The following is a 17,804-nucleotide window of genomic DNA, read 5'->3' as shown; positions in this document are numbered from 1 at the left end:
AGGCAGGGAGGAGAAGTGCAGGGGGAAAAGCAGGAAAGGCAAGGCGAGAAGAGGAGATATAAAAGATCAGAAAAAGAAGATAGTCTCAGAGTCAGAACTCACACAGTCTCAGTTTCTAGTTGACTTGACTAGTTGGCTCACTGCTGTAGAGTCCTAGTGTTGCCATGGTTCAGAAATGTTTGTTGAAGAACTGCATAGTTTAGTTGATTCTCTGGAAATTCCCCTACTTTCGTCTTGGTTTATTCCTATACGTCTGTTAAAGGAGACATATTATGTTTTTTCCAGGTACTTATTGAACTATAATATAAGTAGATCATCATTTGACATTGTGTTCATTGTAAACAGCAATATTGGTCTAATATAGTATAGTAGAAACTATTTTGAAAAGTGACATTTTAGAAGCCAACTTTTATATCAATCGGTCTTAACAATAAATACATAATTACAATGAAGTACAGGGATGTGGGCAGGGATAAGGGTTTGGTGAAAACAGGAATTTTCTGAGCATTTGAGCCTCATTTACAGGACAATACAGGATTACTCACACATTCATGAATGAATCCAAATACAACGTTGAGTAAACTATTGATGAGGAAACACTGTTGTAACAAGGTTAAAACATAACGTAAGATGATTTTGCATAATATGTCCCCTTTAAACTAATCAAGTTCTAACTACATTTTTATCTGTTGTTGAAATCCTTGTTCTCGTACGGTTCTGATTCAGTCCTACCATAGTCCGGCACATATCCGTTGCCCCTCTTCAGGACCAGGTGGATGTGGCTCCCTCCTCGTCTGATCTGGTCCACGGCCTGAGAGTGCGTCATGCCTGCAGTGCTGTCTCCGTTAATCTCCACCAGCTGATCTGAGACCTGTGGGAAAAGGAACATAGTATTTGGAGTTCTAGTAGTAGTAGTAGTAGTAGTAGTAGTAGTAGTAGTAGTAGTAGTAGTAGTAGTAGTAGTAGTAGTAGTAGTAGTAGATGGAGTAGTGTATTTTACCTGTATCTTGTTGCTCCTCTGCGCTGGGCCCCCCTGCATCAGCCCCAGCACATACAGCCCCATGTTGTACTCCGAGCCCCCCCGCAGAGAGAAGCCAAAGCCAGTGGGCCCCCGCTCCAGGTCCACACTGTAGAACCGAGCTTCCTCCTGATAGAGACAGAGACACAGTCACAAGAGGCATGAGGTACTGGCAGAGACGACAGTTTGAGCCCCTGTCTTACTTCCAGCACTATCTTACTATTTACTGTGTCCCCAGTTCTTCTGTTGAAGTGAATAGGTTGAGTACCTTAGCCTTGGATCTGGAGCTCCTGATGACGCGTCCATCTATGTCCAGGTCTGCCCCATCTGTCACTGGACCATCTGAGAGAAAGAAGATGTTTAGTCCTGGTTTCATTCATATGGAATTTAGTTGTAAATCTTTTCTAGTTGAGAAAAACGCTCTCCCTCCCCCATCGAGTGTAAAAACTGCTATTTGTAAAAACATTTAACAATAATTGAGGCAAAGTAATTTATTCTTAAGGCATCTTTCTGGAGGAGAACCACAAAGTGATACCCCCATGTGACGCTCCATTTTTCCATTAAAGAACACATGATTTAGTTATGCATTATTTCAAATTCTGGCTTCATTCTTACTGTGTCGTGGTGCAATGGTGAGCCGGAGGGTGTTGCCCGCTCTCCTCAGGATCTGAGCCAAGTCTCTGTGCTGCAGCCCCCCCACCGATCGCCCCTCCACCCCCTCCAGGTGGTCCCCCGGCTGGATGTGTCCACTACGAGCCGCGGGACTCCCTCTGCGGACCGTGACGAACCGGTGGGACATGAGGGAGGCAGCTGGAGACACACAAGACAGAGAGAGAGAACTATAAGAGTCGGGGAGTGTAGCAGAGTGAGAGATGTTCCTATTCTCTTGTTTGAGATAAAAAATGAGTCCATCCTCTAGAAAACATGACGCCAATCGAGGAAGACCAAAGGTGACATCAGTGAACGAGGACATGGAGTTTGTTGGTATGACACGTCGGTTCTGACAGTTCTAAAAATGTTCTTGGGTTAAATTATTGAAACCTGTCTCCTCAAATTCACTCCAGCATGTCAGAGCTTAACCAGCCAATATAAGAGATAAAAGGGCTTGGGATTTGTTTTCAATGATTTTCTGAATTTAAGTCATTTCAACTCATGGCGATATTATAACAACAAACAACCGCTAACAGCCGCTCCCTATTGTTTTTAGGTCCAGACAAAGACATCAGAGAGTCTTCGTTTTCTCTGTACATAATGCCCATTGTATGAGAATCGTAGCAAAAATAAACCAGGTTTTTGAAGCCATGAGTAATAGTTATTTTGAAGAGAATGTGGTGCTTTCAGGGGTCTTTAGAGTGTTAGACTTTGAAGCGCTGTCTTTAGACAGACCCAGAAACAAACTATGGACTATATAGCTACTACATGGGGACAGCTGGAGGACCAAGTGGATTTGTTAACACCTGTGAGAAGTAGAATCATTTCTGTTAGGTTAATCAAATAAAATAAATGTCTGATATTTGTCTTTGTACAGAACAGGAAAGTCATTTATCTGGCTGCTGGGCTCGCCTCAGGCCACAGTGGTAAATGAATAGTCCACCACCAGAGCGTGACTAAGGAGTAAACGCACCAAACTGTAAAATGTTGGTGAACGGTAAATATTAAAAAAACATTGGATTTTGAGTTCATCTTGAGCTGCAGTCTTCAGCGTCATCTAGTTTGAGTCCATTACTTTATATATTGTGGCGTGTTCACTACAGCTTGCACATGTTTCTGTGGCTGAGATCATAAATAATATACAAAGAACATGATCGTGCCTCAGAAACAGAATTTTGAAAGAATTATCATTAACTATTCATTGTTCTCATCCAAAACTCGGCCTCAGTCCACTCTGCTTAACTCCACTTACCTCAGACACACGTGCAGGGGAAGGCAGAGGCAGGTGAATTAACCCCATTAGTCATTAACTCCCCTCTCAGTGGCCATAAGCTACTTCAGCAGCTGTGGTGCCCTGGGGCCATGGACGTATAAAAATCTTGAGGCCCTCTTAAACGCTATTTTTAGCACTTTTGACAATACAAAAGCTTTAATATTTATTTATTTTTGAACAGTCGCAAACGGTCATCACTCTCAAACTGCATGCATGCTGGTCTACCTGGGCAAGTCACTCACCTGGCCTGACAGAAGATGAACATTTGTGATGAAGTATTTCTCCAACACTAGAGTGAGCCTAAGGTGGGGGTGAAGGGAAAATAAGCTCAGAAAAGCTTAAAGCAGCAGGTTTATCCAGCTTTATAGAACAAACAACAAAATAAACCAGACTTATTCTACTAGCCAAAGACTCAACACCTCAAAAGTGGAAGCTAATTTGATTTATTTAACATTTATTTCTTCACGCACCTTGACTAGTATGAATGTATTGTGTGAGTGGCTGATGGCGCAGATTGGCAGCATAAAACGACTAATGCAAAACTGAACCAAAAACAGCATTCAATCTAGACTAAAGCGGTGATCAATAAGGACTAAACTGGGTTCCCCTGGAGGTCAGAGGTCGGTCCCAGCTGCGGTTCAAACATGGCTGGGAGCAGTTTTACTTTGACTTGAGCGACTCACATCTGGGACTCCGCGGCTATAGAGCAAAGAAACATCACACTTTCTCTGCTCATTTTGCTATAATCACCACAACCGACATTTTACACAAGTCTCATCCGCAGCTCAATGATCCCATATTCATTTTGGGCCAGCAAGGGACAAAGATGGGACACGGGGTAAACGAGCCAATTCAAGAAACTAATCCAATGTATTAAAAGTTTATATCTACAAGCTGCTGAAGCAGAAATTCATGAGTGATCATTTTCCACACTGGTATTGGGGAGATATATCCATAGACAAAGTATAGGCATCAGGATTCAAAAAGTTGGATTGATTCATCTCTAGATTTTGCAAAGAACCAACTACAGTGAGTCCTTTATGCAGATGATTTGTTGTTATTTTTAGATCATAACTTTGTGCAACCAGATGAACTGGATTCTCTTATCTCTTCCAACGAAAAATATTTGACTCGATTTCATTAAGATGATGTAATTGCACAAGAGAGAATTTGGAAATATTGTGTCTATTTAAGTCATGGTTTGAGTAATGAGGAGTTGATTTTAAGAATAGGCCTGAGCTCTACTCCTTTTCTCCTCCAGTCCAAACACTTTTCTCTATGGCACATTCATCATATTTTGGAATAGTCTAGTTGTTGGAAATTGTTGTCATAATTTTTGCACATTTTTTGAGAGATTTTGCAATAACCTCCAACAGAATGTTTGGGATTGGGACCAAAAACAGCTCCTGGTTTGTGTCTCCAAGTTGGAGAGAAAGCTCTGGATGAGGAGGTTGAGTTCAAAAGAAGGCAGTTTTTGAATGGATGCTACACAATGTAATGACTTTTGTATTCAGTTTAAGTAAGTATTTTTTTTGTTTTTTAAGATTCATTGATTTATTATTTATATCTAACTTGTTGTTGTTGTTGTTGTTGTTGTTGTTGTTGTTGTTGTTGTTGTGTTACGTTTAATGGCAGTTGGCAGCCAATTGAAAAGTTGGATTTCCCGCCACCTACTGTAATTGTTTGTCTTCAAAGTATGTGTTTTACGCTGTACTGTAATAAAAAAAGAAAAAAAAGAAAAAGAGAGAGAAAGAGAACTTTACTATAACTAGGGGGAATGTGGAAAACAGGAATTTTCTGAGCACTCCAGCTTCAGTTTCAGGACAATAGAGGATTATTCAAACATGCATGAATCAATCAAAATACAATTATTATAGTGAACACGGCAGTAACAATAAGTGCACAACGTTCTCCGCTGTCCTGGTTTATCACAAAGTAACAGTGCAGCAGGAGGAGGATTAAAGTGAATCCCTTTGTCAGGTTAAAATTATATTGAGTTTTGTTACTTCGTCTCCCAAGCCCCACTGAGTTTGCGCGCCAGAGTGAATCTATTATTTCTATTCTTGATATCCAACCCGAAATAAACCAGGACCAAGCCAAGTTGGATCCCGGTCTTGGTCCTGAGTTCTGCCGAAGTAGCTGCGTTCCTGAGCTGATAAAACTGGAGGAGCCGCACTGATAAACACCTCTTGAGTCAGAAACTATTTCACTCTTATGAGAACTTAACGATGGATTACATGAGTCCAGACCTGATTTACTACTGGTCCAAGTCTTAGTACATTACTACAACATCGTCAAGAGTTCTGGCCCCTCTGCATCAGTGCACTCGAGTGGGTCGGGGGCAGCGTTAGTGAATGTTTGAGAGGATTTGTTTAAACTCCTTTAGCTCAGAACAATAAGAACAATCGGAGCTGACGCTGCTAACCTTCAGTTAACAACATTCAGATTAGAATGTGTGTGTAACAGGCTGATTTGCTCAATTAGTTTAATAAGTCATTCCTAAAATATGTGACCTTGGGAAACAACATCCTTTTTTATTGGTTTGTTTAGGGTGTTTATAAATGTTTTGTGATATGGGAACATGGTGCGCCTCAGGCCTACAGTACTTTAAACATGCTCTAGGCCATAATATTTACATAATAATGATGATAATGATGATATATTTTATCTTTAGGTCCCTTTCCATCACTTAATGTCACCTTACGGAACAGAATAAAACAGATAAACAAGGCAATGATAATAAAAAAATCAAAACAAATCAGTTACTGCGGGATTCAGGGTTTAGGTGCAATCGCAACGACGAAATAGGAAGGAGCACATCAACTAGTACTGATACAAACTGGTGTGTAGATAACTCAAATATAAAGAGTTTTAGAGACCAACAAAAATCTATCCATTCTGTAAAACCATGTGAAAGGAGTTAGCCAAATCGCCCAGGCTGTGTGCAAACCTGTAGATGGTTGGTTTAAGTCAACATAAAGGCTGAAGCAATGACTGGGCAATAGGACAGTTTTTGTTTATACACTGTCTGAATATCCATCTGTTGTGATTTTGTTTAAAAGTGTGACAAAAATAACATTGGAACTATATATAAGAATGTAGCAGTAGTGTAAAACATTTGTCCTTGAGAGTTCCTGTTGTTCGTGGTGGCCTCGGGGTCAGATGGGAAGTTAATGTCCCTTGTTCACTCTGCTACGATTACAAGAACATTATTATTAACCTTAAACAAGTAATAAGTAATAAGTAATTTGAGCACACTCTCACATCTATCAGGCAAGAGAAGAGAATTTATATTTTTAAAGAAATATTTTACTATTAAATCAGACTATTAAATATTGAGATGGAAGCAAGTAAAATGCATTGTTAATCAGTTTATTTTGTTGCGTGGTTAATTTTGTGTGTGTGTGTGTGTGTGTGTGTGTGTGTACATCAGGACAACGGATATATATATATGCTATTGTAAAGTTATATGATTGTTGATATTATGATGGTGTTACTATGTTTGGATACTTCTACAATATGAAAAATACCGAAATACAGACTTGTAATCATTTTTAGAAGCACGTCAGCGCACAATCTCTAGTTATAACACAGTGCCAACTAACGCTTCCTTCTGTAAAACCAATGATCAGTTTATGTTAAAGTTCCCTCTGACCCAGAGAGAGCTGCACTTTCTCTGTTTACTCAAACTGAGTCTCAAACACAAGAGTCTGTCCATAACTGCCACAAGTCTAATTGGGAATTGTAACAAAAACAGATATTTACTGAAGTTAAATCAGATTCTGGGCAGTGTGTGTTTCAATTGGTTTGGATCTGTATTTCTATTACCGTTTGAACTCGTGCAACAATAGGTCTGAGGCAGATACAAAAAAACTGTGGTCGATTTATTTCAGGGCTAATACAAAATCAGGGTCAGGGTTGGACGTGTTGGCTCTCTTTCTGAAATCTTTTTGAAACGCTTTAACTCTTCTTCCTGGTCAGGGTTTAGTCCTGTCTCTTTCGGGGTATTGTCCTAATTGTTAGTTTTATTGCTCAACTTTTTATCAATAATTCCAGACTTACGTTTTGACTCTTTGACCGTTTTCAGGACCGACTGCAGACGTTCCAACATCTTCACCATCCCACTCTCACCAGGTACCACACAACAATTTGAAAAAAAAAGTATTATCTCCACTTGGGATAAAAAGCAGTAAACGTCTCCCAGAAATACACCTGCTTCTGCCTGCCGTGGCTGTGTGCTCCCGTCTGCTTCACTGTGGTTTCGGTCAAGTTTGTGAAGCAGAGAAATGTAGGGGAGGAGCCAAGATAAGAGCAGAGGGGAGGAGCCACAGCTGAGCACAGGGAATACATATTTCAGTATTAGATTTATAATTAAACGGGGATGTTTAAGGTCTTCATTTGTAAGAATAGGTCAACATTTACACTATGTCGAGCAATATTTTTAAATAGATATCTGAAAGAAAATTTTAACAAAATGTTGATGGGTTGAGCAGATAATGTGGCGGTAAATATAGGATTAAACACAGACTAATATAGAGGTATAAACTGCCTCCAAAGTCAAAATTAGGACAAAACAGAGACTAAACCATGATTAGACTGGGACTAAGGTAGGAAAAAAAAAAGAGAAAATCAAGACTAAACAAGAAATAAACCAGGACAAACATTATGTTAAACAAGGACAAAAATGATGCTAAACAAGGACTAAACAGGACAAAACCAGGACTAAACTGAAAGTAAACCAGGACAAAACCAGGACTAAACTGAAAGTAAACCAGGACTAAACTGGAAGTAAACCAGGACTAAACTGAAAGTAAACCAGGATAAAACCAGGACTAAACTGAAAGTAAACCAGGACTAAACTGGAAGTAAACCAGGACTAAACTGAAAGTAAACCAGGACAAAACCAGGACTAAACAAGAACCAAACTTGGACTGAACCAGGATAAAAATGGGACTAAACAATAACTAAACCAGGAATAATCAAAAACTAAGCTGGGACTAAACTGAGACTAATCAAGAAGTAAAACAGGGCTAAAGCTGGACAAATCTAACGTAGGCCTCGGCTAACATGACGTTCATCATGGTTTGATGTCCTCCCAATATCGGTGCAGGCTGACACAGCTGCAGACCAGAGGAATGTGTGGGGGGGTGGGAGGTGTATCCCAGTGTGTTCTGAAACAGCAGTGTTTGTGCCATATACTGAGGGCGGTGCATTCGAGTGCAGAGAGGGAGAGTGGGACAGAGCAGCGTTTGTTCTGCTCCGTCCCACACAGCTGCTCTTCCACCTCAGGGCCTTGTTATCACAAACAACATGCACGCAACAGGAAACTGGAGGAGGGATGTAGAACAGAATTATTCAAAACCTGTCAGTGAACGCATTACTCATTATCTTCCATCACAACTGGTGGATGAGGGAGTCTCAAAAGTGTGTTCACGGAAGGGCGCGGGGAGGAGAAAGTTATGTTTTGGCAAATTCTGTGGTATTCAAATCCTGTGGTATTCAAAGTGTTTAGAAGTCTTGCAGTTGCAAAAAATAAATAACACACTTGTCTAGGGGACCATATATAGAGGTGGGTAATACACTTATATTTACTCACTTTAAAATAAATTTTACTTTTCTAACAGCATACTTTTACCCCTACCTGAGTACCGCAAAATCTTAATTGAAGAAACAGTGCTCTTAAAAATGTTTGTTCCTCTTCCCTGAGTGAGTAAATCTACAAGTGACAAAAGCTTTATGTTGACACAAAGATTTGAACATTTGTGTTTCTTGCACCACTTCTTCCGATATGATTTATTTTTTTCCCATTTTTGTGTCATCCTTTGAAAAATGATAATAATTTGTTCCTCCGATAACTTCCAATAAATCAAATGTTCAATGTCTATACAGTTACTCTTACAATTACACTTACTTTAGTAGCAATTTTACCAATACATTTTAACTCTTGCTTTAATTTCTTGGAACACTAGTTTTACTTCTACAAAAGTAATATAATTTTGAAGTAACATTGCTCTTACTTGAGTTTTATTTTTGGTTATTCTACCCCCTCAGCTCTGACCGGATTACAATGGAGATCAAAATGCTCTGTTCCACCAGATGATGTCATGGAGTGTACCAATTTTTCTTAGAATCCATTTCTAAGTTCATACATTCACCTGATCGCCGCGCTCAAACTACAGTAGGTTCAAACAGCCCAAACGTGTTTCCTTACAATATTTTAAGCACAACAACATTTGTACAACATTAAAAAAGCTAAATCAAGTCAAACACAGAAAGATCCTGCAGGTGGCGCTGTCAGACTCACCCCCATTCTTGTTCTCCTGTGACGCGATGACAAACCCGAACCCTTCTCCTGGTCGCCTCATGAGTTCCACCTCAAGGGTTTTGGCTCCTCCCACTCTGGCCTCAATAGCCCCGCCTCCCATTGAGTCCTTGGACCCGCCTACTCGCATGCTCTCGTCCAATCCCTGCAGGTCTCTGGGCTCGAGCGTCAGAGTGACCGGTACCGAGTCAAGGAAGCTGGTACTCTGGATCAGAACTAAGGGGCCATTGGGAGTCACAGCAGGGGGCGCTGCTGAGATTTAAACAAGACTATTACCATGCAATCAAAATAAATGATTAGGATAAAATGTTTAGAAATTATTAGGGGATGTTGTAAAAGGAGTATGTTTGCCAGTGCCATGTCCATTGATTCATTTCATTTACTGTATTCATGATAAAGATTTTGTACCGGAGCTATTGACGGTGAGGGGCGGAGACTCCAGTCCCACACCTGCCTGACTCAAAGGAGGCACCACTGCATCATGGGAATTGTGGTCCGAGTGGGGAAGGGGCTTGTAGAGGTTAGGGGTGACAGTAGAGGCAGAATGGGTGGAGCCTGTGGAGTGGGAGGTGTCGGGTTAGGCGTGGCTCACAGGTATATTGTTAAAGGGGCGGGGTTTAGGACTCACCTGGGGCTCTGTAGACCAGCAGCACCACCTCCCCCTGTTTGGTGTGGTCCTGGAGAACTCTCTGAACCTGAGGTCATGAAAGACAGGGTTAGACTGTGATTGAAAATGGTTCAAGTGGAATTCAGTAACGTTTTGGGATTTTTTTCTCTGTGGTCCACAACCTAAATGGTTGTAAAACAGCATATACTAAGCCCATTTGATTCCTATATGTTCCTATAATTTTCTGACAAAATCAAGAAAGAAAGCCATCACTAGCTTGTTGTTTGTCTGACTGCTTTTTCACAAAAATATTGTGATATTGTATTGTCAAAAGTCCAACAACAGTATCGTGAGCTGTCACAATATATTGAATTACATAGACCATGATCCTTTGCCGTTTTCAGTCTTTGGAATTTAACAGTAATGATTCACACCAAATGCTTGTCAAGGCATTTCTCAAGAAAACCAGCCTATTCAAAATATATCAATAAATATCTTAGGCTGAAATGAATATTGTAATAATATTGTACCGTGAGATTTGGATATCGTTACATCACTACGCAACACTGCAAAGAAAATGGTCTCGTCACTATGTTGTCCATTCAATCTTCTCAAATTCTCTCACCTGAGCAAAGTTAAGGTTCTGCACGTCCGCCCCGTTGATCTTCACTATGGTGTCTCCTGCCTGCAAACCAGGACAGTTCCTTCTATCCCAAACTCTTCGAACCATGGCCAACTGCCCACTGTGCCCTCCCGCAGTCACACTGAAGCCCAGCCCTCCTCCACCACAGCCCCCCACCGCCACGGGCACCAGCTCCCCCCCAGACCCACCACCAGAACCAGTGCTAGGCCCCGGACCTGGACCCGGAGACCCTGCGGCCTGTTGGTGGTGGTGGTTCGCCGGGCAGCCGTTGAACCCACAGGAGGGAGCGGGGGTTAGAGAGGGCAGGGTTTGGTTTGTGGGGGTATGAAGGGTCTGAAGAGGGGGTTGAGAGGGTCCAGAGTCAGGTCTGGACAATCTACCCAGGGCCTGTGACGAGCTTGAGGTTCTCAGAGGTAATGTGGAAGTGGACAGGTCACTCTCCGAGGACTTAGAGCTCTGGTGCTGCAGCAGAGAGGAAGTAGACAGAGCAGGAAGTGTGCCACTGCTGTAACCAATCAGAGACGAGCTGCAGACATGAACAGGATTTAAAAAACAAAAAGTTTTAATATAGGAAAGTAAAATACATCCTTAAACAAACCCAATCCAGTAAAAAACTAGGACTAAACCAAGTCTAAATCCAGTCTCACCGTCTGGTCCCGCCGTTAGAAGGGCCTCCATCACTGCCGTCGCTGTGATGTGCTAGTCTTTCTGGAAGGGACGGGGCTACAGGCAGTTCGGAGGAGGTGGGTGTGGGAGGAAGGCCGTTTGTGATTGGCTGGGAGACGAAGGAAGGTGTGGTCTGGCTTTGGCCTTGAACAGAGAAGTTACAGGACAGGTGTCGTAAGATTCTTATAACAATGTTAAAGAAAAAACTCGTATTGAGATTAGACTGCTCTCTTTCTGACCGGGGCAGGAGCATTTTCAAAAGAAATATCCCAAATGAAATATGTCGGTGTAATCCCTCATTCGTCCAGGCGTGTTCCATAGTAGTAAAGAACGTTACATAGGTGAGACGAAACAGCCTCTACACAAGAGGCTTTATCAGCACAGAAGAAATACTAGTTCAGGACCTCAGAGCGCCGTGCATCTCCATCCTGAAGCCTCTAATCACTCGTTTGAAGACGGTGAGGTGAAGGTTTTAAGCAGGGAGAAAAGATGGTTTGAAAGAGGAGTCAAGGAAGCTATTTTTGTTAAAAAAGAAAGACCTTCTTTAAACAGAAATGGAGGGCTTAGGTTTCATCTTCCTGTTATTTATAATGGGATTCTGAACCCCTGGAAAGGTAAAGGACATTCAGATGCTAATCAGGTACTCAGGGTGGTTGAGCCAGGGTCTCACAAAGACAAAGAGGTTTCTAATAGCCCATTAAGATTCTGAATAGGCTAGCTCGGTAGATACAAGGGGGAGTTTCTGTTGAAACAAACAACTCTTTCTACTTCAGGAAGGCTCCTCCCAATGGGCGGGTCTTACCACAGAACAGTATTAATATCGGAGTTCTCGACCTAAATTCTGTTATTGACATTGACTCTTGGATGAGAGTCGAAACGTCTATTTTTTCAAACTGAGTCCAGATGACTACAACTGAAGCTTTTTCTACTATCCCAAATGAAAACAAACAAAATGCTGAAAACCCAACAAGATGATGAGCCTAAATATTGTAACTAACTTGCATCATGTTTCTCATCGTTGTAGTCAAAAGTTACATGTCAAGATTTTGAATACTTTGTGTAGGTCAGATTCACCTGGAGAGCTGCCGTTGTCCAGGGTGCGGCTGTAGGTCAGGTGACTATGTCCTTGTCTTTGATTAGTTGAAGTGGAAGGGTCACTGGGGGTCAAAGGCTGGAAAGACAAAACAATTACAGTTTATGTGTGTAGTCCCATTCTCGTTTGAGTATATTTTTACCATTGAAATTGTGTAGAAATAACATGACTATAATGTATTTTTTTTAACTTACAGTGTTAAGACTTTGTTTGGGGCAGCCGTCCGGGTTGTACAGCATTGGGTACCCTCTCCTCAACACCACGTCCACACTTTGGCCCATTGGGACACCCTTTAGTAGTTCCACCACCTCCTTATGGGAGCGACCCAAAACACATGAGTCGTTTATGTACACCAGGATATCAGCTGTCAAATAGAGAAAATACTTATTATATAATTTGAAAATGTTCAAATTGCGTCATACACTAAACCTGTTATTTGCAGTACTATTTTTGTAACTTGAAATGCTCTGGGAGTAATTTTAATGATGTATTGTGACTGTGTGAATAGAACAATGAATAATAGATCCATCAGAGTTTGTGGTCCTTAATTCGACTGTAGTGAATAAACCATCTGCTTCCTGTGACTATAAACCTGCACATTCTTCTGAGTTGAGCCGCTTCACGTGAGACTGGATCAGGGGTCTCACACTGTGGTAAGGCTTGGTTCAGACCTGGTTTAGTTATTGTTTGGACAAGTTTTAGTCTAGATTTAGTCCTTGTTTTAGAATTCATCAAACATGATATATGTAGTAAAATTCAAAGCTAAATATTTTCTTTCTCATTCTTTTATTTGATGTAAAGAAACTCATTTCTGGACCACTCTCACAAGCAAGAAAGGTATATGCAGCTGAGGTCATATGAGCAAAGAGAGGATCATGTGATTCAGAAACATAATTACTGACCCTTGACCCTATTTGCAGACTTACAAGTAACACACACATCATGGTACCAGTGGCTAGAGGAAGGATGTAATTTGTTGTAACAAATGAAGGTGTGCAATGTATGAGGAGGGACAGTGTGTAAGAGGTAAAAAAAACAATAATCCAAAACCAGGATGAGACTAAGTCTAAAACATGTGGTGGTTGTGTTACCTGTGTTTAGAGCAGGTGGTCCCCCTGGTGTCACACTGTAGACCTGAAGAAATTCTCTGGGCCGGGACCCCCCCACAATGTTGAAGCCAAAGCCTCGAGGGCCTTTGGAGAGCCGCGTGTGGATGGAGTATCCCTTCAGAAGGCTGGGCTGATCCACAAACTCCGGCACTGACAAAAACCACACACACAAATTTAAAGTAATGCTCCTTGTAACACTTTTGTTTTATGTTAGGACAGGGGTTGCTAAACCTTTCAGACCAGGACCCCCAAAATAACCATGTAGCTGATTTTGAAAAAAAAATAGACATAGTGACAAAATTTCACTAAAATATACTGTTATCCTTTAAAAAATAGATTTAATACAGTGTTAACGTGATTAAAATTACATCTTGAAATCATCTCGTGAGGCCCAGCTCATGCTTCACAACCCCCACTTTGAGAACCACTGACCTGAGGAAAATATGGCATCTCAATGTAAATGAGGTTCATCTTAGTTAATGCATAGTATAATGAAGGAAGATAATGAATTAAAAAGGCTCTGACTTTACCTAAAATGAGCGCTGCCCCCTGCTGGACTTTCACTGCAATCTCATGAATGTTCAATATAAAGCAGTTGTTGGTGTTATAAGTAGAATTGAATGTCAAACTTATTTGTATTAGCACAACATGTACTTCCACTTCTATTACTAGTCTACTACTACTGCTGATGCTGTTACTACCACCGGCCCAACAATAATTTCAGAATTGTATGGTTCCTGCGTTGCACCAATGAAATTTCCCCATGTGGGACAATAAAGGATTATCTTATTTTATCTTAAAGAGGGCATGCTTAGATTATTTGAGAGTTCAGAGTTTTTTGCCTTTCAATGTGGGACAAACTTACGTTCATTACTCAGAGGTGTGTTTTTATTCTGAGTCCGAGGCTCGAGCCAACTGCTGCTCTTCGCGTTATGACTGAAAAAAGAAATACAAATATGTTAATATTGTCCACACAAGGTCTAAATCAGTTTATTCCAGAGCAGTTTTACTGTAAATGTGTGCAAAACCACTTTCGCGTGACCTAGCGTTGTCCAAGTGTATTTTGTTTTCTTTGTCTATGACATAATGTAGTCGCACCCATACCCATACTAGATCAGATAGAAAATAAGGTAAAACAATATCAAATAAAAAACGTTTAGTCCCTAGAATAATTATAGGGTAAATCTGCGCTGAATGATTGACTAGTGCTTGGACCAATCACATGCCTCTTTCTTTATGTGAATAACATTGGTGAAACTCACTCAGTGAAGTAATGATCAGGGTCATCCCAGTTGTCGGCCAGGACTCCTCCTCTCCTCCTTCCTCCCGCCTCAGAGCTGTCTCGACTTCCTGTGGCCGACTCCCATGATTGACTGAGAGGCAGCGTGGTGGGTGGGGCTAGGGTTGAACCTGTTTTGAGTGGTAAGAAGTAAAGCTATGGTTGGTTTAAGAGAGAAAATTGGTATTCTAATTTTTCTATTAACCAAAAAAGCTCATCCCATATTTTGATCAGCTCACACATGAAACAAGGGACTAGGACTTCATCACTAATACACAAATACTAAACTATAGGTCTAAACCAGTTGTGACGCAGAACCTGAGTTGTTGGTATCCTCCTCGCTGTTGTCCTCCTCTCCAGCTTTCTCCAGGTTGGACAAGGACTTGCTCCTGGTCCTGAAGTTGCGCAGAAGGTTCCGGTGTTCCTGGTAAGTGATGGGCGGACTTTCTGGGCCAATGTGAACTGGCCTGGGAGTGCCGTAATAGTTCCCTGGATTGAAAATAAACCAAACAATATTATAATCTTTACTATAAATACCCTATTGTTTGTTGTCAACACAACCCGCGACCCCTGACGGGAACAAGCGGCAGAAAATGAATGAATACCCCATTGCTTCATTTGATTTTTTAGCAATTACGTCTATTAAATAAAGATCTTAAATGATTATAAAATGTGTAACTCGTTTTTGTATTGGGTTTTTTTCACCCCTGAACTAGCAGATCCCTGGTTTGGGTCCAGGTCATGTTTAGTACAGATATATCACATGTGCATTAAACCCATAATCTGTTATCGCCAGCCATCCTTCACCCAACCATCCTTCACCTGAAACAATTCTTGCAGTCAAAGCAGTAGTTGTAGTGATAAAATATAGTCCTTACTAAACTAAAATTACCAAAACTCCTGCTTTAAATGTATTAAAATAAGGTCCCCCACATATTCTCACTTCTCCTGGATGAGGCAGTATAACTATATGAATGTGTTCTATTTCTGTCACATTAATCCCATTTAGATTATACAGTCAGAGTTCAGATTATTCTCCAAATCCTCTGCTCCCAAAACCCTTAAAAATGACACCACCAACCTCATAGGCCTACTTTAGATGTGTACAAATACAAATACAACTAAAGTACATACCAAGTTACCTGTTACATTTGCCTGGCTACTGAGTATGTTACTACCACTATTATTACTGAGTCTGATAATATTAAGGCGAGACACTGCAGGTGAATAGGAAATAATCTTTAATTTAGAGGTATCAATTTCATACTTCTTCTATAGTTTACGTACAAAGGAAGGAGAAAATATATGTTGTTTTTCATCATGTGATGTTTTCATTTCAAATCAACATTTTAATTGGCCTTTATTTAACCAGGAAAGTCCCACTGAGATTTAATATATATTTTTTAAGGGGAGTCCTGGGCCCAGAGTGGAGGAGCCTATTGTACATGTTTTTAGTGCTAGGGAAAACCTATCTATGGTACTTTTTATAATTCAAAAGATATAATATTTAATTTGGATAATTTCTATGGCGATGGTACTATTTTTAATCACTCTGAACCCTATGGATTTACAGCAGTATGATCGTAATGTCACCTTTAAATTTGCCACTCTCCAGCAAAGCTCCAGATTCCTCCAGCGAGAAAAACTCCTCTATGGACACAAAGTTATAGTCCACTCCAGAGATCTCTCCATCGCGGGGTTGTCGCGTCGTACCTGGGAGAACGCCACAACAAATTAGATACAAAGTTTGTTTTTTAAGTATTCAAACAGCTTTTTATTGATGCAGTCCTCGCTACTCCCACACCTCTAAACTGTGAAGTCAGTGTTGGAAGTGTGAATTAATGATTACAGGACTTGTCAACAGAAAACTCTCCAAATATATTGAAGTTAACAGAACAAACAAGAGAACAGGGGAGTGGAGTGTGGTCAGATAATAACGATTTGATGATGTAAACATTGGGATTTATGAGCAGGGTTGACTGAAAGAAAGCATTTCAAAGCACAGAGGAATTTCAAAGGAGCAATAGAGAAGGTATTTACCATCATGTGGATTGAGGCATGAGCAAACACTGGGTTCTCACCTAGAGCCCAGGTCAGAATGATTGATTTGAACTAGAATTTGAACACATGTGCCATAAAGGAATCCCAAAATGTAAAAAAAAGATTAGAATAGATTATTGCCCCTTTAGCATCAAGGTCAGGGAACTATAGATGAAAAGCCAGTCTTTTGGAAAAATGCTCTTTTTTACTCATGTTTTTTTCATGCAATTGCACTGTCCCCGATTAAATACATTATTCTAATCTATCTATTATATTAAAGACCCTACTAAACCGCTACGTTCTGATCTCATAAGGGTCATAACAGTGATTTTCACAGTGCCAGCAATAATTTCAAAGTAATAGGTCAAGTACTTTTTAATAAGTCAAATTTGCATAGATCAGACGGCAGGGTCATGTTGAGCTCCCTTTAGTTTAGTCTTGTAGCACTTTTACTTTTACTGAACTCATTATATCTTTGGTCATACTCCAGCAGTACTTCCATTGCACAAGGCACAGCCTGAAGAAAGTACAGTGTGTTTTGTTGGTACTGTATCTTGTTGATATTAGTTGATAATAGCACTCTTACATGGTACGGCTCGTAGATATAAGTTTTCTCGTATGACTTGCTGGAGCTGGCTGTCCATGGATCCTGGAGTGAAGCACTTACTCAGATACAGCCTCAAGTCTTTACACAAAGACGAACCTAAAACAAGACACATATAAAAGACTACAGAAAAATACACAAAAACTACAAAACAAGGGTTTGTGGGAGATTTAGGACAGGACCACACCAAGTCTACAATAGGACTCAAAACTGGGCTCAAACCAAGACCAAAGTGTGAACGGTCCCTTAAGGCATGTTTCCACTTGTTCACTTTGGATTGGATCAGTACGGCCCGAAAGTGTTTCCACTGTGAAGTGAAACATACGGGTCCATTTAAAGGATGCTAAGCAAATCCAAGAGGTACTCGCTTCCAAAGCTAAGGCGGAGCTACATACCAGAGCAAGGAAGAGAGAATGCAGACTCAGAGGAAAACATGACGGCAAAAAGCAGAGATAAAAATAAATATTAAATATTAATAATAACGAATGTTCACTTGATC

At 40.6% G+C, this 17,804-nt stretch overlaps 1 protein-coding gene across 2 annotated transcripts in view; it reads right to left on the bottom strand.

Moving 5' to 3' along the window:
• LOC140363097 (membrane-associated guanylate kinase, WW and PDZ domain-containing protein 3-like) overlaps nucleotides 1–17,804 on the bottom strand; it is a 34,412-nt gene that overhangs the window by 3,832 nt on the left and 12,776 nt on the right. For both annotated transcript variants that reach the window (XM_072449429.1, XM_072449430.1), the window contains 17 exons: nucleotides 17,288–17,404; nucleotides 16,255–16,374; nucleotides 14,980–15,150; nucleotides 14,645–14,792; nucleotides 14,248–14,318; nucleotides 13,365–13,532; nucleotides 12,468–12,637; nucleotides 12,255–12,351; nucleotides 11,162–11,324; nucleotides 10,502–11,040; nucleotides 9,893–9,964; nucleotides 9,673–9,819; nucleotides 9,247–9,516; nucleotides 1,634–1,828; nucleotides 1,287–1,360; nucleotides 1,001–1,147; nucleotides 733–871 (listed from right to left, as the gene is read on the bottom strand). In XM_072449429.1, coding sequence (XP_072305530.1) covers nucleotides 733–871; nucleotides 1,001–1,147; nucleotides 1,287–1,360; nucleotides 1,634–1,828; nucleotides 9,247–9,516; nucleotides 9,673–9,819; nucleotides 9,893–9,964; nucleotides 10,502–11,040; nucleotides 11,162–11,324; nucleotides 12,255–12,351; nucleotides 12,468–12,637; nucleotides 13,365–13,532; nucleotides 14,248–14,318; nucleotides 14,645–14,792; nucleotides 14,980–15,150; nucleotides 16,255–16,374; nucleotides 17,288–17,404 — 2,808 coding nt within the window. The remainder of the gene's footprint in view (nucleotides 1–732; nucleotides 872–1,000; nucleotides 1,148–1,286; nucleotides 1,361–1,633; nucleotides 1,829–9,246; nucleotides 9,517–9,672; nucleotides 9,820–9,892; nucleotides 9,965–10,501; nucleotides 11,041–11,161; nucleotides 11,325–12,254; nucleotides 12,352–12,467; nucleotides 12,638–13,364; nucleotides 13,533–14,247; nucleotides 14,319–14,644; nucleotides 14,793–14,979; nucleotides 15,151–16,254; nucleotides 16,375–17,287; nucleotides 17,405–17,804) is intronic.

This window comes from Eucyclogobius newberryi, unplaced genomic scaffold (genome assembly GCF_026437365.1).
Source record: "Eucyclogobius newberryi isolate DKJ021-1_F unplaced genomic scaffold, fEucNew1.0.hap1 SCAF_17, whole genome shotgun sequence".
Classification (NCBI taxonomy): Eukaryota; Metazoa; Chordata; class Actinopteri; order Gobiiformes; family Gobiidae; genus Eucyclogobius; species Eucyclogobius newberryi.
This window is presented reverse-complemented; position numbering and strand designations above follow the sequence as displayed.